The sequence below is a fragment of the Brassica oleracea genome, chromosome C8, assembly GCF_000695525.1.
Source record: "Brassica oleracea var. oleracea cultivar TO1000 chromosome C8, BOL, whole genome shotgun sequence".
NCBI classification, from domain to species: Eukaryota; Viridiplantae; Streptophyta; class Magnoliopsida; order Brassicales; family Brassicaceae; genus Brassica; species Brassica oleracea.
Genome location: NC_027755.1, coordinates 16,793,480 through 16,812,142, shown reverse-complemented (window position 1 = coordinate 16,812,142; position 18,663 = coordinate 16,793,480). Strand labels below are relative to the sequence as shown.

The window sequence follows — 18,663 nt, the reverse complement described above, 5'->3', positions numbered from 1 at the left end:
CGGGTAGAATACCTTTTACAAAATCAGCAATCGCATCCACACAGTCTTCAGCCAAATTATAATCTGTTTTAATGCCCATCAATCTTGTAGCAGATGATAAAGCTGAATGAACATCTCTGCAACCTTCGTATAATGGTTGCTTTCCAGCATCCAACATATCATAAAATCTCCTAGCTTCTGCATTGGGTAAATCTTCCCCTCTAAAATGATCATTTACCATCTGCTCAGTACCTACACCATAATCTACATCTGTTCTAATTGGTTCTTCTAATCTAACCGCTGGCTGAGGTTCGCTAGTACTACCATGTTCATAATCAGTTTCCCCATGATGATACCAAATTTTGTAACTTCGTGTAAACCCACTCAAATATAGGTGAGTCCAAACATCCCACTCTTTAATAACTTTTCTATTTTTACAATTAGAGCAAGGACATCTTAACATACCTGTTTTTTCTTCCGGTTGTCGGTGAACTAACCCCATGAATTCGGTTATACTTCGTTGGTATTCTTCCGTAAGCAATCTCGTGTTCGGATCCAAATGAGGTCGATCGATCCAAGAACGAAAATAATTTGAAGAAGACATATTTTTTATGAATCAAATTCGTGTGTAAATAGAGTAAGAGGGAGGATGAAGATATGGAGTGAATGAAGAGGAAGAGGAGTGCTTGTATTTATAGTTTAAATCCTGCCGACAGACCGAGGAAATTCCGATGGAATTCCGACGGAAAAGGCTAGTTCGTCGGAATTTCCTCGGAATTTTGTAAAATCCCCCAACGGCTCTCCAACGGCTATAATATTTCCTCGGAATTCATCGGTTTTTCCGAGGAACACATTTTCTCTCGGAATATTCCGACGGATTGATATTCCCTCGGAATTCCGTCGGTATATTCCGAGGATTTCATTTTCCGTCGGAATGTCCGTCAGAATACCGCTGTTTTCTTGTAGTTGGGGAGACCTTTAGAAACATCTGACTGGGGGTAAGTGACAAACACAATCAAATACCATATTTTATTTCAACTTCAGAACTAATCCATATTGTGTGTTAAATACCTTTTTATTATATATATCATTGTTAAACAAGTACCAAAAGGATAGAGAACATGTGGGTTTATATTGGCTTGGGTCAAGCTAACGCCATTAGATATACTTTATATGGCCAGTCGTCTTTCAATGCTAAATCACCATGTTGAAAATCAAATTTCATGTGACGAAGAGGCAGCTTTATTTATCATTTCAATCATTTTACTGTTTTCGAAGAATCAAATGAAACGTTACTTTACTGTACTATTTTGGTTCTTAAGTTCAGTACCTTAGCACTCTTTTTCCGTATGTGAGAATTAATATTAGAAAGATCGACTTGTTTCATAGGATATGCATGTCTTTAGAATTACTCTCTTATGAAACTTTGTGTAAAACCGGTAATATATTTCTAATTCAAAGTGGAACATGAAAACAAAACTAAAAGGAAAATACAACGTCTTACTAAATCAAACGTGTAAGTAAATGTTTTCCAAAATGGTGTAGAAAAAGCTTTGGTGCTTAAAACTGGTTTTTGATGGGTTTTAGCGCAGTCTTGCCATTTTCTCTTGTAATGTGACTCCGTTCTGATGTGTAGACAAGCATGGTTGAAGCTTTGAGGGCGTGTCAACCTTTCTTTCGTATCTATCCCTTGTACTCATGGCAGCCCAAACGATGAAGTGTTTAATTTTTAACTACAAATCTAATGTTTTGCTTCTTTTCGTATTATATATTCATTAAGAACCCTAATATTTTGACGCTTCTCTCTCCACCACCTCTCTTGGTAATACATCAATTCAGTTGAAGTCTTATCTCCAATGAGGACAATCACATAACATGTACGGGCGATCCAGACTGACATACTCTCAAAACGATTCAAACTCTTGACTTAACCTTTCCATTGATTGATATGAGAAGCGGAAGGAGCTAGTCACTGTCTGGAAAAAAATTAAATTGGCATGAGTCCTCTTCTGTCTTTGCAGTGCTTTTCAAAACCATGCCTCTCTTTTCATTGCGACCAACCTGAGAACAGCAACAACAGCGTATTATACAATATATGGCGGAATTTGCTTGTCTGCTGGTAGTTTATATGATGATTCTTTGTGCGACGAGTCTCTGGTTGAATTCATACACTTTTAATGGCTGGTTCTGTGGCAACAAATAAAAATGGAAGCATTTCAGTTTATGGTATATAACAGAATAGCGGTTCTTGGGAACTATCCTTAAAAAACTTTCGATATAATAAGTAAGATATTGTGAAGTAATTTATAATATCGTGTGAGTAAAGTTTAAAGTGGTGGAACTCAAGCGTGAAGACCCACCGGCGGAGTCGGTCGGGATTTTACAAGAAGGTTCAAAACGTGTCATATTATCTAAGAGGTATAAGATGATTATGGTTATTTCTCCTACAAATATGAAAATAAACAAAAACAATACGACAATTCTCTAAAAAAAAAACCGTCGCTTTGGCCGAGTGGTTAAGGCGTGTGCCTGCTAAGTACATGGGGTTTCCCCGCTAGAGTTCGAATCTCTCAGGCGACGTTTTCCAATTTTTTTTAACCGGACCTCGTAGTCTGGTGGTAAAGGAACCTCGGCTGAGGTGCCCGCCATCACTAGATCGAGCCCCGGCCACAACGGATTTAACATGGTTTCCGTTTGGCCTCCAGGACCTTCTTCGCCAGTTCTGGTTGGACGCGGTGGGATAGTCGGACTAAGTAAGAGATCCGGATACCTGGATTATCAAAAAAAAAAAAATAATAATAATAATAATAATAAGAAAATAAACCATTTTGTACACTTAAAGTGCTTCACAAATTAGAATGTCTATTATATAACGTTTTTAAAAGAATGCTTTATATATATATGATAACAACTCAGAATAAATAGATAGCACTTGAACTATCCTTTTTTCAGATCTTTTAGATTTTTTATGTTTCTAGATGGTTTTCAAGATAACGATCTTTTGTTTATTCATGGAAGTTAATAGTTAAATACAAGGTTGTCCTGCACAACCCATGCATAGCCACACATTCACCCAGTACAAGTTAAAACACATAAAGGTATAACGAGTGAAGAGTCAGCAGCCATACCACAAAGGTCAATATGACACGTGGCAGCTTATAAGTGAATAAAAACAACGCATTCACACAAACCGTGGGATCAATTTAGCTGTGTCCTGTCCACTTGGCACTCCCAGAGCCAAAAACACCGTGTTTTTTTCTAAAAACCAGCCCCACCCATTTCCAAATATCTCATGCCAATATAAACACCAACTCTCGCTCCACTTTTCTCAAACCACAAACTTTTAACTCCACCTGAAAAGAAGATAAAAGAGAGAGAAATAAATATCTTATCAAACCAGACAGAACAGAGATCTTGTTACTTACTATACTACACTCAGCCTTATCCAGTTTTTCAAAAGAAGTTTTCAACTATGAACTCAGTCTCTACTTTTTCTGAACTTCTTGGCTCTGAGAACGAGTCTCCGGTAGGTGGTGATTACTGTCCCATGTTGGCGGCGAGCTGTCCGAAGAAGCCGGCGGGTAGGAAGAAGTTTCGGGAGACACGTCACCCCATTTACCGAGGAGTTCGCCTTAGAAAATCAGGTAAGTGGGTGTGTGAAGTGAGGGAACCAAACAAAAAATCTAGGATTTGGCTCGGAACTTTCAAAACAGCTGAGATCGCAGCTCGTGCTCACGACGTCGCCGCCTTAGCTCTCCGTGGAAGAGGCGCCTGCCTCAACTTCGCCGACTCGGCTTGGCGGCTCCGTATCCCGGAGACAACCTGCGCCAAGGATATCCAGAAGGCTGCTGCTGAAGCCGCATTGGCTTTTGAGGCCGAGAAGAGTGATACCACGACGAATGATCATGGCATGAACATGGCTTCTCAGGCCGAGGTTAATGACACAACGGATCATGGCCTGGACATGGAGGAGACGATGGTGGAGGCTGTTTTTACTGAGGAGCAGAGAGACGGGTTTTACATGGCGGAGGAGACGACGGTGGAGGGTGTTGTTCCGGAGGAACAGATGAGCAAAGGGTTTTACATGGACGAGGAGTGGATGTTCGGGATGCCGACCTTGTTGGCTGATATGGCGGCAGGGATGCTCTTACCGCCGCCGTCCGTACAATGGGGACATAATGATGACTTCGAAGGAGATGTTGACATGAACCTCTGGAATTATTAGTACTCATATTTTTTTAAATTATTTTTTGAACGAATAATATTTTATTGAATTCGGATTCTACCTGTTTTTTTAATGGATATCCTTTTTTTCTGGTAGTGTGAGAAACGATTGTAAATGTTTCCACAAATGTGTTGTCAATGTTGTCAAATGCTGGGTATTTTGTGCAGGATAGTCATCTTGGTTTCCTTATATGCAACAACTAAATTTTAGTTTAAGTAAAAAATAGAAGAGGAAAGAGAATGAATGTTATTAAATAAAGAAAGAAAAATCTAAAGGTGGGTTTAGTATGAAATTTTAAAGTAATTTTGTATTAAATTAAAAAATATTCTATTATTCAAACATAAATTGTAAGATTTTAAAATCCAAGAGTAATTAAGGTTATAAATCTTTTGTGAACAGCAGCAGTATTCTGCAAAATAAAAACAATATAAGGCACTTCTGTTATTAGCAAAAGCTATGGGGTATCAAATGAAAAGAAAAAGTAGTAGGCCATTATTAAGAATAGCGAAAGATCTGGAGCAAAATTTCCAAGAAATTCAACAAACATCAAAAGTTAGGTCTCACTTGATAAATTTCAAAACTTCACGCCTTATTTTGTAAATATCAAAAGTAAAGGCACTACATAAATATAAATTAAAAGAAGTTGAGAAGCTCGTTGGACAGAGATAACAATGGCGTCTTCTGCAACCACTCTTCTCTTCCACCACGGCTCTACTCGACTCATCGCTCGTACACGATGCCAATCACCTCTACTCAGAACGTGCGGAGTAAAGCCATTTCTCTCATTCCGCAGCTCACGTGGTGGCTCCGGTGCGCCGCTCGGGATTCCGCTGAAGGCGAAATCGGTCGGATTGGCTCGCGCTTACGTCACCGGAGCGCCGCCGATCGTGGGAGAAGAGGACCCTAAGATCGATGGATCGAAATCGGAGCCCGAGAAGGAGGAATCGAAGGATTTGATCAAGTGGGGGCTTGTGTGGAGCTTGATGAGCAAGCACAAGCTCAGGCTCGTTGTTTGCTTATTGACTCTGGTTGGATGCAGCACTTGCACTCTCTCGATGCCTGTGTTTTCAGGTAATTGACTTCTTCGATTCAGCCTCACGCTCATCTATTGTGATTGTTTATTTTTAATGATTAGGAGGTTTTGGGTTACAATCTCTAGACGAAGTCCAAACCAGTTCTCCTGGAGAACAGATCGGTTTCGGTGGAATTGAACCTATGACCATTTAGATCCATAATAGGAAATTAAAAAAAATTAGTTAGAGCATTTTCAACCATCTAGTTCTCTTAAAATATAGAGATTGCTATTTTTCCTTCTATTTGTAGAGGAAGATATAACATTCCTCTATATTTAGAGTTTGCTATTTAAAAAAAAAAAAATACATTGGAAGACATCAAATGTCTGTTATAGAGTTCATCTATTTCAGAGAAAAAAATAGCAATATACGTTGAAGATAATTTTAGTAGGCAACTTCTCGTTGGTTTAGTTATTGTGATTGTAGTATGCTAATGCGGGATTGGCTTAATTTTTCTATTTTTCATTAGGGAAATGATTGCCATCTACAAGAATTATAAGCTACATAACCACACATGAAGATGTTAATAATATAACATATAATAATTCATGGATGTTTTGTTTGTGTAGTTTCAAATATATTATTTTTGTTCATGTGTGGTATGTATTTCGTTGGTGTAGCTGAGATTTTATTTTATTTGTTGATTGAGTTAAATATGTATTGATTCTTTGTGACAAATAATGGCAAGTGTTATGTTTGGAGCTGTAAAGGTAGATTCTTTGAAGTGTTGATTGGCGTGCGGCCGGATCCTCTGTGGCAGCTTCTGAGCAAAATCGCTGTTCTGTATTCTTTGGAACCCATCTTTACTATTGTTTTTGTAACCAACATGAATGCTATCTGGGAAAGCGTTATGGCAACGTTACGAGCTCAGATTTTCAGAAGGGTTTTGATCCAGAAGGTATGGTTTGTTTCCTGTGATCATAATTTGCTAAATGTTTATCACCTGAATGAATATCATTGTGATAGCTGCTTTCTTTTTGTATTTGCAGGCAGAGTTTTTCGACAAATATAAGGTTTGTCTTTTTTTTCTTCTTTGTTTTTTTGTCTCTTGGTCTGTTCAGGTTTGGGACTTTTGGGCTGAGTTCATTAATTGTAGGTAGGAGAGTTGACGGGGCTGCTTACGTCTGATCTTGGCGCTCTGAATAGCATTGTGAATGATAACATCTCAAGAGACCGTGGATTTAGGGCATTTTCTGAGGCAAGCCATTTCTTTACTATGCAAATGTGAGATTGGTGTTTGTGCTTCCACTTTGCATAATGAATACAGACTTATTCTTAGTCTGGTGTTGTGTTGGTCGTATTTTTGGAGTTCTATACATGACAAAGAGTATCCGGTTGCATCTCAAGAATGCCCAGCTCTTATGGCTTATGCTTTGTATATTTGTAGGTTTTTGGAACAATCTGCATTTTGTTCACCCTATCTCCTCAACTTGCACCCGTGCTTGGTCTATTGATGCTCGCTGTGTCAGTTTTAGTTGGTAAATTCTCCAGGCCTTGCTCATTTTTCCTGAACTTATTGGTTGGTACACCTTGGTCATCTCTGCTTACCTTTAAATCTGCTCATTTGGTCAAAAGCTGTGTACAAAAGATCGACGGTTCCTGTTTATAAAGCACATGGATTAGCCCAAGCGACAATGTCTGATTGTGTATCAGAAACGTTCTCTGCAATTCGGACTGTAAGTTCTTGACTTCATCGTGTTTGTATTTTTTGGGCAGGTTGACTATAGAAACTTTTTATTTTCCTTTTAACGAAGCAAGTATTTTTATCTCTTCATAGGTAAGATCGTTCAGTGGTGAAAAACGTCAGATGTCTCTTTTTGGTAGCCAGGTTACATTTCAGACTTCTTACTAGCTAAAAGTCAATTGTCTAAACAATTCTTGTTTTTTTCCTAACTGTTCCATGATCTTTTATTCTAACCATCTGTTTGATTTACAGATTCTTGCTTTCCAGCGTAGCGGCTTAAAGCTTGGTACTTTCAAATCTATAAATGAATCTATAACAAGAGTTGCTGTTTATATTTCTTTGTTGGCTCTATACGCTCTTGGGGGAAGCAAGGTCAAGACGGTAAGATATGCCTGCATATTAGACTTTTTAATTGCCTTACTGGTTGAAATAAAGCTTCTTGCACATTAAGGCAAAAAGAGAATGGTGATTTGCTTAATTTCTCTTTATAGAAGATTGTGTTATTCTTCATTCATATATTCTGGAATAAATGACTGGATGAGAACAAAGTTACTACCGTCAGAAATTTAATAGATCATCAAAACTAAACAATCAGATTTCTTTTATCTCCCCTTTTGTGTTGTTTCTTATGCTGTTACATTTTCGCTCTTTTGCACTTTATGTTTCTTGGTTCTTATTCTTTGAGCTTTTTCCTACGCAGGGTGAGCTTGCTGTTGGAACAGTTGTTTCCTTCATTGGATACACATTTACTCTAACGTTTGCTGTTAGTACCTCTATCCACATGCATTTACTGTTATCCATATGCTATACATGTAATTTGGTTTTACCATAATCGTTTCTTGTTTTTGCCAGGTCCAAGGGCTTGTAAACACGTTTGGAGATCTACGTGGAAGTTTTGCTGCTATCGAGAGGATCAATTCCATTTTAAATGCAGTGGACATAGATGAGGCTCTTGCCTACGGGCTAGAAAGAGATATACATACAAAGAAAGTCCAAGATGAAAACCTTAGATTGTTCTTGTCTTCTGGTCCTAACGTGAATATCCGTCACCTCGATAAGTACTACATGTCAGATCTGAAATCAACGAACAATCTACGTACCTTGACTTGGGCAGGAGATGTCTGTCTTGACGGTAAAATCAGACCAAGAAAACTCTCCTCATGTTGTTATACTTCAAGATTCCCCAAACCTCCCTTGAACTGAGGTTGTACTGCTTTCTAAGCTGAGGGTTTTCCATTTTATAATTTTGTCTAGTGTAGATTTGCATTTTGCTTATCCCCTACGACCCGATGTGAAAGTTCTTGATGGGTTTAGTTTGACGTTGAGATCTGGGACCGTAACTGCTCTTGTTGGCTCTAGTGGTGCGGGAAAAAGTACTATTGTACAGTTATTGGCACGCTTCTATGAGGTTAATCGACTCCCCCTCTTCCCATTTGAAGTCTGTAAAGACTAATTCTGAAGCCGCTTTTACATCATGCTGATGGGAGTTTCCGATTTTTGCCAGCCCACACAAGGACGTATTACTGTGGCTGGAGAGGATGTGAGGATGTTTGACAAGAGTGAATGGGCTAAGGTTATCTCAATTGTGAATCAGGTGTGTACCCGTAACATGTATTGGGTCAGACTCGGTCGGATTATAATCTTACCTGTGTGACCTCAGGAACCCGTTCTCTTTTCTCTCTCTGTGGCCGAGAATATTGCATATGGTCTCCCTAATGATCTTGTATCCAAGGACGACATCATTAAGGCAGCCAAAGCTGCCAACGCTCATGAATTCATAATCTCACTTCCCCAGGTTCGGATTCGTAACCTTATGTGCAACAACTCACCTGTTCTTCTTGCAAATGAAGTTAATCACTTCTCACTATTACCGGTGTTTGTTAATAGGGATACGATACACTGGTGGGTGAACGAGGAGGCTTGCTTAGCGGAGGGCAGAGACAGGTATAAAGACATTAAGCGCTACGCGTTTTTTTGTTCCTCATAGACTTTTGCTAGCGCTTTGATGTGATTGTCTTAACGTTTCAGAGAGTTGCCATAGCCCGGGCTTTACTGAAGAACGCCCCCATCTTGATTCTCGATGAGGTGAGAAACTCTTTGTTTAATAATCTCATCTTTGATGGACTGTTTGCTTTGCTAAAACCTTAGAACACTTACCTAAGTTAAAGCTTAATCGATGGGAGAGAAGGAACACATATACAAACAGTTCTGTGCTACGTCTAATTGCATGGTTTAGACAAATTTGTTACTGGCACTGAAGCAGTTAAGGCTCGAAGATAAGTATGAACTCCTCTGCTTAAGTCTCTTGCTTTCGTGTTGCAGGCCACGAGTGCGCTTGATGCAGTAAGCGAACGTTTGGTCCAGAGTGCGCTGAACCGTCTGATGAAAGACAGGACAACTTTAGTCATCGCTCACAGATTGAGCACAGTTCAGAACGCGCATCAGATCGCTGTATGCTCTGACGGGAAGATCATAGAGCTTGGAACTCATTCTGAGTTGGTGGCCCAAAAGGGATCATATGCTTCACTTGTTGGCACTCAGAGGCTGGCCTTTGAGTAGAGTCTAATTATTCTCTAGTTCCTTTACAAGTTTTACTCACTCCCGAGTAAGACCATACAAGCAGATTATAGATTGTTACATATGTGTAATCTGAAACAAAAATGACTATAAAATGATGTTTCAAGTGTTATATTCCAAGAATTTATTTCAAAACAAAGGGCAACTACCAAACAGTTCATCTAAATTTGCTTTCGACAATTAGACACAAAGAGAAGTATCACAGTCACAGAAATTAACGGTGGTTTCTATGATACTGACCTGCTGCTAGCCGTTGCACAAGTTAAAACTTTTACCCACTGTATTATTCGCTTAGAGGATAATAACCTTACTGTGACTGTGACATGTAGCCCGTCTAGCTTAGTTGGTAGAGCGCAAGGCTCTTAACCTTGTGGTCGTTGGTTCGCATCCCACGGTGGGCGAATAGTTTATGTTTTATTTTGCGGCCTAATAGTGGGCCGTCTGCTCCTGGGCCTGGTCCCCTTTCTCGATTCACTGCGCTTTTTCAAATCGATTCGGGTAGTTTGGGTAGAAATCAAATCTAGTTTCGGTTCAGATCGGATAATTTTGAGTTCGGTTCGGATAGTAAAATTAGAAACCAAAAAAACTCGGAAAAAATTGGTTCTCATTTGGTTCGGATAATTCGGGTAAAATATCGGTTATTTATGGTAAAATATCAAATAATTAGAATGATTTAGATAATTATTTTTTGGATATTTTGGATAAAAGTATCCGGATACTTTCGATTAGTTCAGATACTTTATAATAATTTAGTTATCCTCAAATATTTTCAAATATATTTAATAGATTTTTTTTAATTATAAATATATATTTAGTTATGTTAAATGTATATATAATTAATATTTTTATATATTCTGGTACCCGTCCGGTTCTCGGTTCGTTTTGGTTATCAAAATATAAGAATCATTCGGATATTTGAAAGTTTCGGTTTAGTTCCAGTTTCGAATATTTCGTTCGGTTTTTCGGTTCCGGGCCTTTTTGCCCTGGCCTAGTCTCACTTCATTCGACGAGGTTAGTACGTAATCAGATATTACTGCACTCGAAGACCATGGTCTCACTGCCTTGAAGAAAATTTTTTCTTGCGTTAAAAAGTAACTTGAGCTATTGTTTTTCTTTCTTTTTTTCAGTTCTTCAAGTTTGATCCGTCTGCTCATTTAACTTCACACAGTCTTAGTTTCTTCAGATCTAGACCTATGGGTTGATTTTGTTTGTAGAGAGAAATAAATTTGATTTTGTTTGTAGAGAATTTGGGTGAGAGAGAGAGGAGGAGCACTGAGTCCAAAATTTTAGAAAATAGATCAATGTAAAATTAGAAGGCAAGCAAAATTGTTGAAGTATTTTTTTTGGACAAGGAAAAAACTTAAATAGTAGAAACTCATTAAGGTATAGTTAAAAGTATTTTTTATAGAATTTTCCGCTTTTCTCGTTTGGGTGGGATAATAGTTAATAGAAGTAGCATAATAAAAAAAAAATTCAAGAGCATTATATTAGCAGACTAGTTGACTTAGGGTTTGTGCCTACTGCTTAAGGAGTACTAAGAGCATGATTAACTCGGAGTTTTTAGGATGAGATTCTTAGCGATTTTTAACTTAAAAAAATTAAGAACTAGTTTTTAAATAATGACTTTAAAAACCGGTTCTTAGCTTCTTTAGTTAAAAGTTAAGAAACAGTTTTTTAACTTCCGTTAAGAACCATATTCTAAGAACTCCGGGTTAATCATGGTCTAAGGAGAGATAGAAAAAAGAGAGACTAAGTCATTGAAGGATCTAGTTCTATAGTATACGAATCTTTCATCCATTTCTCTTAACTATCACCAATTTTATTGCTCTTTTTTTTTCCCTTTTTTTGTAAAAAATATTCTTTGTTCATATCATAGAGTTTTTTGGTCGGCTATATTTCTGTTCTTGTAGAGGTCTTCTGAAAGCGAATCTTGTCAAAAAAAGTTAAGGCTTCTTTACTTTTTTCCAGATTAATTTACCAGCATATTTTCTAGGGGAGTTATCAGATCTACTCTTTGGGTCTCTCTCCAATATATTTTCAAGAAACCATTTCTTGGTTTTGGATTCAGATCCAAGTGAGTTCCTTTCCGTTTTTGAAAGAAACTAACTTTTTCTTTCCCAATAATCAGATTTTAGGGTTTCTTAGGGATTCATTAATCATGTCAGGAAAATGGTGAGAGGGAAGATCGAAATCAAAAGAATCGAGGACGTGACCAGCAGACAAGTCACGTTTTCCAAGCGTAGGAAAGGTCTCTTGAAGAAGGCTCACGAGCTTTCAGTTCTATGTGATGCTCAAGTAGCAGCCATTGTCTTCTCTCAGAAAGGAAGATTATATGATTTCGCTAGCTCCGAGTAAGTACCTCTCACTTAACCTTTTGATCCAATACTCATTAGTATATATACCATTATTTGTGATGTTAAGCTTTTAATTACTTAGGTAAGATTGTTTGTACTAGCTAGAGATTTCTAAACATTCAGTTGAGTTTAATTTCCCCCAAAATATTCCCTTTGAAATTGCTTTGATTTTCTTTAATTAGGCATATAGCTTCTTTAAAGTACCACGGAATTGTATTTCTTAATTAAAACCTAATCAATTAATTGACCAAATGTGTTTGTAACTTGCATCAAGTTCTTCTTCAAGCACGAGCAAGTGATTTAGGGTTTTCCCAAAGCGTTCTCGAACTTTGAACCTAGTATACATTGGAACTCTCATGCTGAAACCACTTGGCACGTTATTATAATACAGTATATGAGAAAAGCTCAGTGATCATGTCATAAAAATAAATACCTGAAGAGTACAATTAACCGTTTTATGAATAGCAAACTACATGATGTATGAGACAATATCTTGTTGCTTTGTGTCAAGGTCCAAACTTCAGTTTTTTCAAAAAAAAAAAAAAAAAGGTAGACAGTTTGGGATTCTTGAGTGTGTTGATCTTTCAGGGATAAGTGAATTTCTTGCACCAAATTCAAACTAACCGAAAGTAATAAAGTTGTGATATGATGCCATGTTGATCAAGTGTGCAACAAATGATTATCAAACCTCAACATTGATCACTATGCCAAGCCATATATTATGCCTCTTGGTTAAATTAACCGTTACTACTAATGATTTTTCTTTCCATTTTAGCAATTACCAATAACTACATTTGAGTGAGCTTAGATGGCAACCAAAAAAATATTCTTTTACAAATGTTAGTGTCAATGATAATTACGAGCTTACTAATTGATTTTGACCATTTAAGCAAAATAAAACTGTTAATAGTTAAAAAGGCGAGTCTCTAAGTATCACTGGTGAGTATAAATAGGAAGCCAAGTCATGCAAATTAAAAGATGCATATTTACACTTTGGTATCTCTCAGATGTTTAGCATTCTCATCCCGTTAGGTCGAAAAACATATTAAACATGTACATTACGATGCATGCTTGGAAAATATTTCATGCTTATATATGTACATTACTACTCAGTAGCCATGAGATAGGTCAAGCGTGGCTAGAAACATGTATTTGATTTACTAGGACATATGACTTGATGCTTGAATAACATTTTCAGGTTAGAACAAACATGAATTTTGAATATGTGTGAATGCTCTGAATGCTCTTGTTGATCATGGTATATAAGTATTTCAAAATGAATTATATATATTATAATAAATAATACTGAAGAGGTTCTTGGAAATGTATACAGCATGCAGAAGATGATAGAGAGATGTGAGATACATAGGGGTGAGTATTTTGGAGCACAGAGACTCCAAAAACAGCAATATGTGCAAGAGCTCAAGAACGAAATGGCGATAACGATGGACAAGATTAAACTTCTTCAACTTCATTGCCGGTAATATTCTGATCTTTCTATATATTGCATATATATGTTTTCTTGAAATGCAATATATGATTATATATATACACACTCGGATAACATCTCAAGGAAGCTGATGGGGCAAGATTTGTATTCGTGTTCGGTGGAGGAACTCAAGGAGATAACTACCAAAATTGAGAAAAGTCTTACTATTGTCAGATCAAGGAAGGTATAAATTCACTGAGTATATAATTAATACGGAGAGAGATAAAACTTTATTCGTTGTAATTATGCAGTTAGGCGTAGATCTTCATAAGGCAAGTGGTATTGTCGGTTGTCGAATCGTCTATGTAATATTTCTCATAAATATAATGTCATAATAAATCAACGTTATAAAAAAATTACAGTCGTAATTATATAGTTGTCATAATGTGGTAAACAATAATGTTAGACGTTGATATTGAAATGATGAGCTCATTCCGCATTTTTCGATTTTGGCAGGCTAAGTTAAATGAAGATAAAATAGAGAAACTAAAAGCAGAGGTACTATTACTAATTAGTTTTATTATTTTCAAGGGAGTTTTTTTCCTAAGGTTTTTTCTTAAACTGGCCAGTTTTATTTCTAAGTTTCCTTGTGAATTTTGTTCACTTCACTTTGTTAGATTGTAGCACAGAGAGAGGTCTTGAACGAGAAAAGTAGCCTGCGCCAAATGGTACACACATATATATAAATCAAGGACATGCATCTTTAAAAATTGAGTTTGTTTCTTCCATGGAATTTTTGGAAAATAATATGTTATCATTTCAGTTTGAAGAACAACCCTTGTGGATTCAGTCAAGGAGCCTAGAGAGTGAGAAGAGTGCACCTTCCTATAGTTGTGGAAACATGAACTTGTCGGATGTGGAAACTGACTTGTCCATCGGATTGCCTCAAAGTCGAGTGTAATCAATAGAGTTCTTGTTAATGTTAATATTATCCGGACATGCATATATTTCTACTTGTGAATGTTTTAATTGATTTTCTCAATGCTTGCATCAAGAATAAAATAGTGTAAAACTGTTAAGTATTCTCTACTGACTACTATGTTATGTATGCTGAGTTTTTTCTCTTACTTTGTGGAAAATTGGAGTTTTTAACATAATTTGAAAGTGTATATATAGAATTTGTCTTAAATTTTATATACTAATAATATGATCAATAGCGGTAAAAATAATATTTTAATTTTGTATACTAATTAAGTCTATAGTCTGCAATGTACTTTTGAGCTATTAAATCCAAACATTTATTAATAGTTTTGACTGCAAATTTATTATTCACAAGGCCCACAATTACAACCCAATAGATGACAAATGTTTTTATTAGAGTATTTATACTAAATGGCGGTACTTTTATTAAAAAAAAAAAAATTTAACCGCAAACTTTCAAAGTTTCAATCACCAAAATGTACACAATATATAATATACTTAGAAAAAAAGAGTATGGAATTTGTTCATGAGATTTTAGCAGGTAAAGCGCTATTTATTCTTGGAAATTCAGATGATTGTTTCGACAATTAGTAACAGCGATGGCAAAGCGAGATGCAAAACGCACACTGTCATGTTATGCGTTGAGTCTCTCGTTAGTAATAGTCGTCTAAGAACAAAACGCAGACGCTACTCTAGAATAGGTCTCATCACGTTCCCACAAATAAAAAGCGTTCGTTATTACTAAAACGCCTCGTTTTATCCCCTCAAACGCAAGCCAATTTTACCGTTTCTAGCACGAGTGCGTCTACGATATGCCGCTCAATCACAGCGACCACCCTTTCCTCTTCTTTTTCAAGCTTTTTAATCCCCGGAAGATATTCAAAATAGTTTTTGGTTCTTCCTACGTTGGAGAAGGTGGCAGAAATGGTGGTTGAACGGGAAGAACTAAAACTTAGAAGTTCTTGAGGAAGCTTCTCCTCGTAGTTATACATCTGACCGGGGCATATCGTCCCATCTTCTTTCTGTTCCGGTCCTTCCGCTCTTTCCATCTAAAACGTTACATGAAAAATCAGTGAATGCATTGAGAGAGAGAGAGAGAGACATGGCCGGATCTGGACACGCCAGTAAAACATTAGCTTTGATCCCCATAACTTTTAGAGGTAATATACATAGGCATAAAATTTCAAATTATGTTTTAAAAAAGTATTTAATTTTTAGTGAATATTTATGACCTCCAAAATCTTAGAATCGACTCGATCCTGAAGAGAGAGTAAGAAAACATAGACATGTGTACCTGTTTCCGGGGACGTTCTGAGGCAGCGACAGCTGATGAGTTTGGGATTTGCTTGCATTCTTTCTTGTGTAAACGATCACATCTTGATGTAGAGATGAAAGCTTGTCTCTGCTTCTGTTGGTTATTGGGTGTTGGATGAGGAGAGAACTTTGATTTACTACACACTTTCTTGCATACGTTGGTAGGTCTTAGCGGTTGTTCATCCACGTTTTTGAGGTTCTTCTTGGATTGTTTTGAAAGGGTCAGCTTTCTTGTTGGTTCTTGAGAGATCTTATCATGTTTGAACACAAATGTGGGGCTGGAGCTTAGTGTGTTCTCTTTCTGTGAAGACATGCTTCTCACTTTCCTATGCTTAATCTGGTCTTGTCCTTGTCTCGCCCCTCTGTTCTCAAGCAAGTTTGTTATATCCATGCCAAGTCTTCTAGTGATGACCCTCTCATTATTTTCCGGACTTTGATTTTCCTCATCTTTCAGCCTCTGACACACAGAGTCTTCATGCTTATTCTCTCTGTTTAGCTGAAGAGAGAGGCGACGAACGTCGGAATCAGATTTACGAGCAGAAGAGACCCTGGGGCTCTCAGGCAAAGATCTTATCCCTGAGCAGTTCTCAGTGAGTCTATGTCCTCTTAAACTTTTTCTTGATGATCTATTAATGTCTAAGTTATCAGGAAGAAGATCAAGACCCATGAGTCTAGCCACCAGGTTTGGTGACTTGGCGCTAGGTGAGTTGCAGTTATCAGAGGATCTATCAAAAATAAGAGCTCTAAGGTTTGACCTTTTCCCGCCAACCTGAATTTGAATTTGTCACTTGGTTACTATTTTAGCTACTCTTGAAATGTAATAATAATTAATGCTGACTTACAGAGATGTTTAAGCTATCTTTTTCCTTGTAATTTGTTGATAGTGAAGACTCCTCTGTTAACTCCAAGCTGTTTCGTGGCGCAACCAAGCCTGCAAGTTTCAATAACAACAACAACACTCCCAAGTGCTTTATACAACGAACCTAAATCCTCTATGAAACTAAGCTTTATTTTCCTTGGTCCACAGACCACAATGAACATGTTTTTGAACTTACAAAATGATTACCAAACAGCAGAAACGTCTATAAAGAGAAGGCTAGTACCTTTTGGATATCTTGAGGGAGAATCAAAACTTGGTTGGTGGTGATGATGATGACGTGAAGGAAAGTAAAAATGGCGAGAATGAAAAAAGTGGTAAAGAGCAGGGATGCAGCCATTAGCTTCACTGGATTTGCTCCTGGATCTGCCTCCACTGGACCATTTTCTACCCATTTCCATTAAGACAAAGCCTGTCTTCTTGTTTTGTTATTACCTCTAACGCATAAAGACAAATGGCATGTGAAAATGGACTGACAAAAGAAGAAAGAAGAAGAACAAGATTCTTTGCACGGGCAAAAAAATCCAATATGTATATATCTTATGTTATTTTGGTTCTTGAGCTTCTTTAACCTAAAGGTAGCTAGCTATCAAAAGAAAGCTATGTAACTTTATTTCTGCATTGCATTGGTACACGAGCAGATGCTATTTAAAAGTGTGACAGAAATACTTTAAAATAAACCGTACAAGCAAATTACTGCATGGTGAGATGATGATATTTAGCCACGCATCTTTCTGAGAAGAGACAGCTTGAGTATTACATTATGATTTCAACCACACTTTATGTTTCTCTACTCTTCACTTTCTTTGGGGGTTTTCAAGTTTCGAAAACTTTACAAATTAAGGTTGTCTAGATTTCTTTTCTTGATGATTTCAAAGTAGAAGAATATCTTTTCATGGGTTACAAATTAAGGTAGTTACAACATGACCACATGTTTCAAACGTTCATGAATATGTGAAGTATTGCAGAGCTGCAATGTCTTGGCATTTACTAGGACTTGTCTTGTCTCACTATTTGCTCAGTTTCAAGTTTCAACCGACTTTTTAGCTCAACTCTTCTTTAACATTTTCCTTTTATGCATTTACTTTGAATACATATGTTAAAAAGTCAAATAGTTTCTGTTATTTTAAAAAACTTTTTTAATCATAAATTTAGTTGATCAGTTTAAGGAAACGATATTGGAATATTAATGTTGCAAATAATTAAAGAGAAAAAGACAAAAATAGCACTAAATCAAGTTTTTGTTCCCAAACTAGCATTCAAAGTCAAAAATCACAAAAATATCACTTAATGTTTTAACAAAAGTCACAAACTTAGGGTTTAGAGTTAAAGGGTGGGGTTTAGGATTTAGGGTTTAGGGTTTAGGGTTTAGAGTTTAGGGTTTAGGGTTTAGAGTTTAGGGTTTAGAGTTGAGAAATGAGGTTTTGGGGATAAGATTTCAAATTTTGAAAAATAAAAAAATTAAAATTTTCAAAGGATAAACTTAGAAAGATGCTATTTTGGTCATTTTAGTTTTTGAGTGCTATTTTTGTGATATAAAAACTTAGAAAATTGCTATTTTGGAGATTTGCCGATAATTAAAAGAACTAAATGAAGCTAATGCCATTACTTTCCAACAATTATAAAAGAAATATTTGGGCTACAAATAATTAAAAGAACTAAATGTAGTATTTTGTTGCTGCTGTAGATCATTCGGTCCATAACAAATACAACCTTTTTGGGAGACGTCTCTTCAATAAATGGGCTTTTGTGCGAATCCACTTGAATTTGATAAGGCTGATAGCCCAACCGTCCTTTTAAATCTTAACCTATTCGTATATCTCAAAATTATGTTTATAAATCTGCAATATTGGATATATATGCTCTTTGACATATACTAATGCTATCTCAGATTACATGCAACTATTTTGGAACACTAGCAGAAAATCTTAATTATACAATTATTTATTTAGATAGTAACTAACAATAATGATGTATATATTTTATTATATAAACTGTGGTTCTTCGAACTTGCTAATTAACATGATCACGACATGTGTCAATATATTTTTTAAGATTATGACATGTGTCAAAATATTATACAGATCTTAGGATTTAAGATAGATTTAGAAAAAGAAAATTATTATTATAAAAATTTTATTTTACAGTTTCTTTTATGGTTTAAAAAAAA

At 36.5% G+C, this 18,663-nt stretch overlaps 4 protein-coding genes and 2 non-coding genes across 8 annotated transcripts; 5 read left to right on the top strand and 1 right to left on the bottom strand.

The window, feature by feature from the left end:
• The first annotated feature begins 2,477 nt into the window (after positions 1–2,477).
• TRNAS-GCU lies at positions 2,478–2,559 on the top strand. Its single transcript has one exon. It is a non-coding gene; the product is annotated as a tRNA-Ser (tRNA).
• Positions 2,560–3,295: 736 nt separating this feature from the next.
• Positions 3,296–4,462, top strand: LOC106310202 (dehydration-responsive element-binding protein 1B-like). Its single transcript, XM_013747430.1, has one exon. The coding sequence runs from the start codon at positions 3,452–3,454 to the stop codon at positions 4,202–4,204; it is 753 nt and encodes a 250-aa protein (XP_013602884.1). The 5' UTR covers positions 3,296–3,451; the 3' UTR covers positions 4,205–4,462.
• Positions 4,463–4,597: 135 nt separating this feature from the next.
• Positions 4,598–9,650, top strand: LOC106312325 (ABC transporter B family member 28). 2 transcript variants are annotated; one of them, XM_013749803.1, is made up of 16 exons: positions 4,598–5,275; positions 5,988–6,175; positions 6,267–6,290; positions 6,374–6,475; positions 6,665–6,755; positions 6,853–6,953; positions 7,055–7,105; positions 7,214–7,342; positions 7,662–7,724; positions 7,814–8,093; positions 8,221–8,369; positions 8,466–8,555; positions 8,622–8,756; positions 8,849–8,905; positions 8,990–9,046; positions 9,284–9,650. In XM_013749803.1, the coding sequence occupies exons 1-16, from the start codon at positions 4,876–4,878 to the stop codon at positions 9,518–9,520; spliced, it is 2,154 nt and encodes a 717-aa protein (XP_013605257.1). In that variant the 5' UTR covers positions 4,598–4,875; the 3' UTR covers positions 9,521–9,650. The 2 variants fall into 2 exon arrangements, with proteins under 2 accessions (XP_013605257.1, XP_013605258.1); XM_013749804.1 differs by having other exon boundaries at positions 5,075–5,275; positions 5,966–6,175.
• Positions 9,651–9,866: 216 nt separating this feature from the next.
• TRNAK-CUU lies at positions 9,867–9,939 on the top strand. Its single transcript has one exon. It is a non-coding gene; the product is annotated as a tRNA-Lys (tRNA).
• Positions 9,940–11,503: 1,564 nt separating this feature from the next.
• LOC106312326 (MADS-box transcription factor 23-like) lies at positions 11,504–14,309 on the top strand. 2 transcript variants are annotated; one of them, XM_013749805.1, is made up of 7 exons: positions 11,504–11,612; positions 11,684–11,889; positions 13,226–13,372; positions 13,466–13,565; positions 13,838–13,879; positions 13,999–14,049; positions 14,145–14,309. In XM_013749805.1, exons 2-7 carry the CDS (start codon positions 11,708–11,710, stop codon positions 14,280–14,282), a joined length of 660 nt encoding a protein of 219 aa, XP_013605259.1. In that variant the 5' UTR covers positions 11,504–11,612; positions 11,684–11,707; the 3' UTR covers positions 14,283–14,309. The 2 variants fall into 2 exon arrangements, with proteins under 2 accessions (XP_013605259.1, XP_013605260.1); XM_013749806.1 differs by lacking the exon at positions 13,838–13,879 and having other exon boundaries at positions 11,704–11,889.
• A 580-nt stretch (positions 14,310–14,889) lies between these two features.
• Positions 14,890–16,888, bottom strand: LOC106311056. Its single transcript, XM_013748287.1, has 4 exons — positions 16,720–16,888; positions 16,459–16,547; positions 15,597–16,385; positions 14,890–15,351 (listed from the first exon to the last, which is right to left on the bottom strand). Exons 1-4 carry the CDS (start codon positions 16,886–16,888, stop codon positions 15,067–15,069), a joined length of 1,332 nt encoding a protein of 443 aa, XP_013603741.1. The 3' UTR covers positions 14,890–15,066.
• Positions 16,889–18,663: the final 1,775 nt, after the last annotated feature.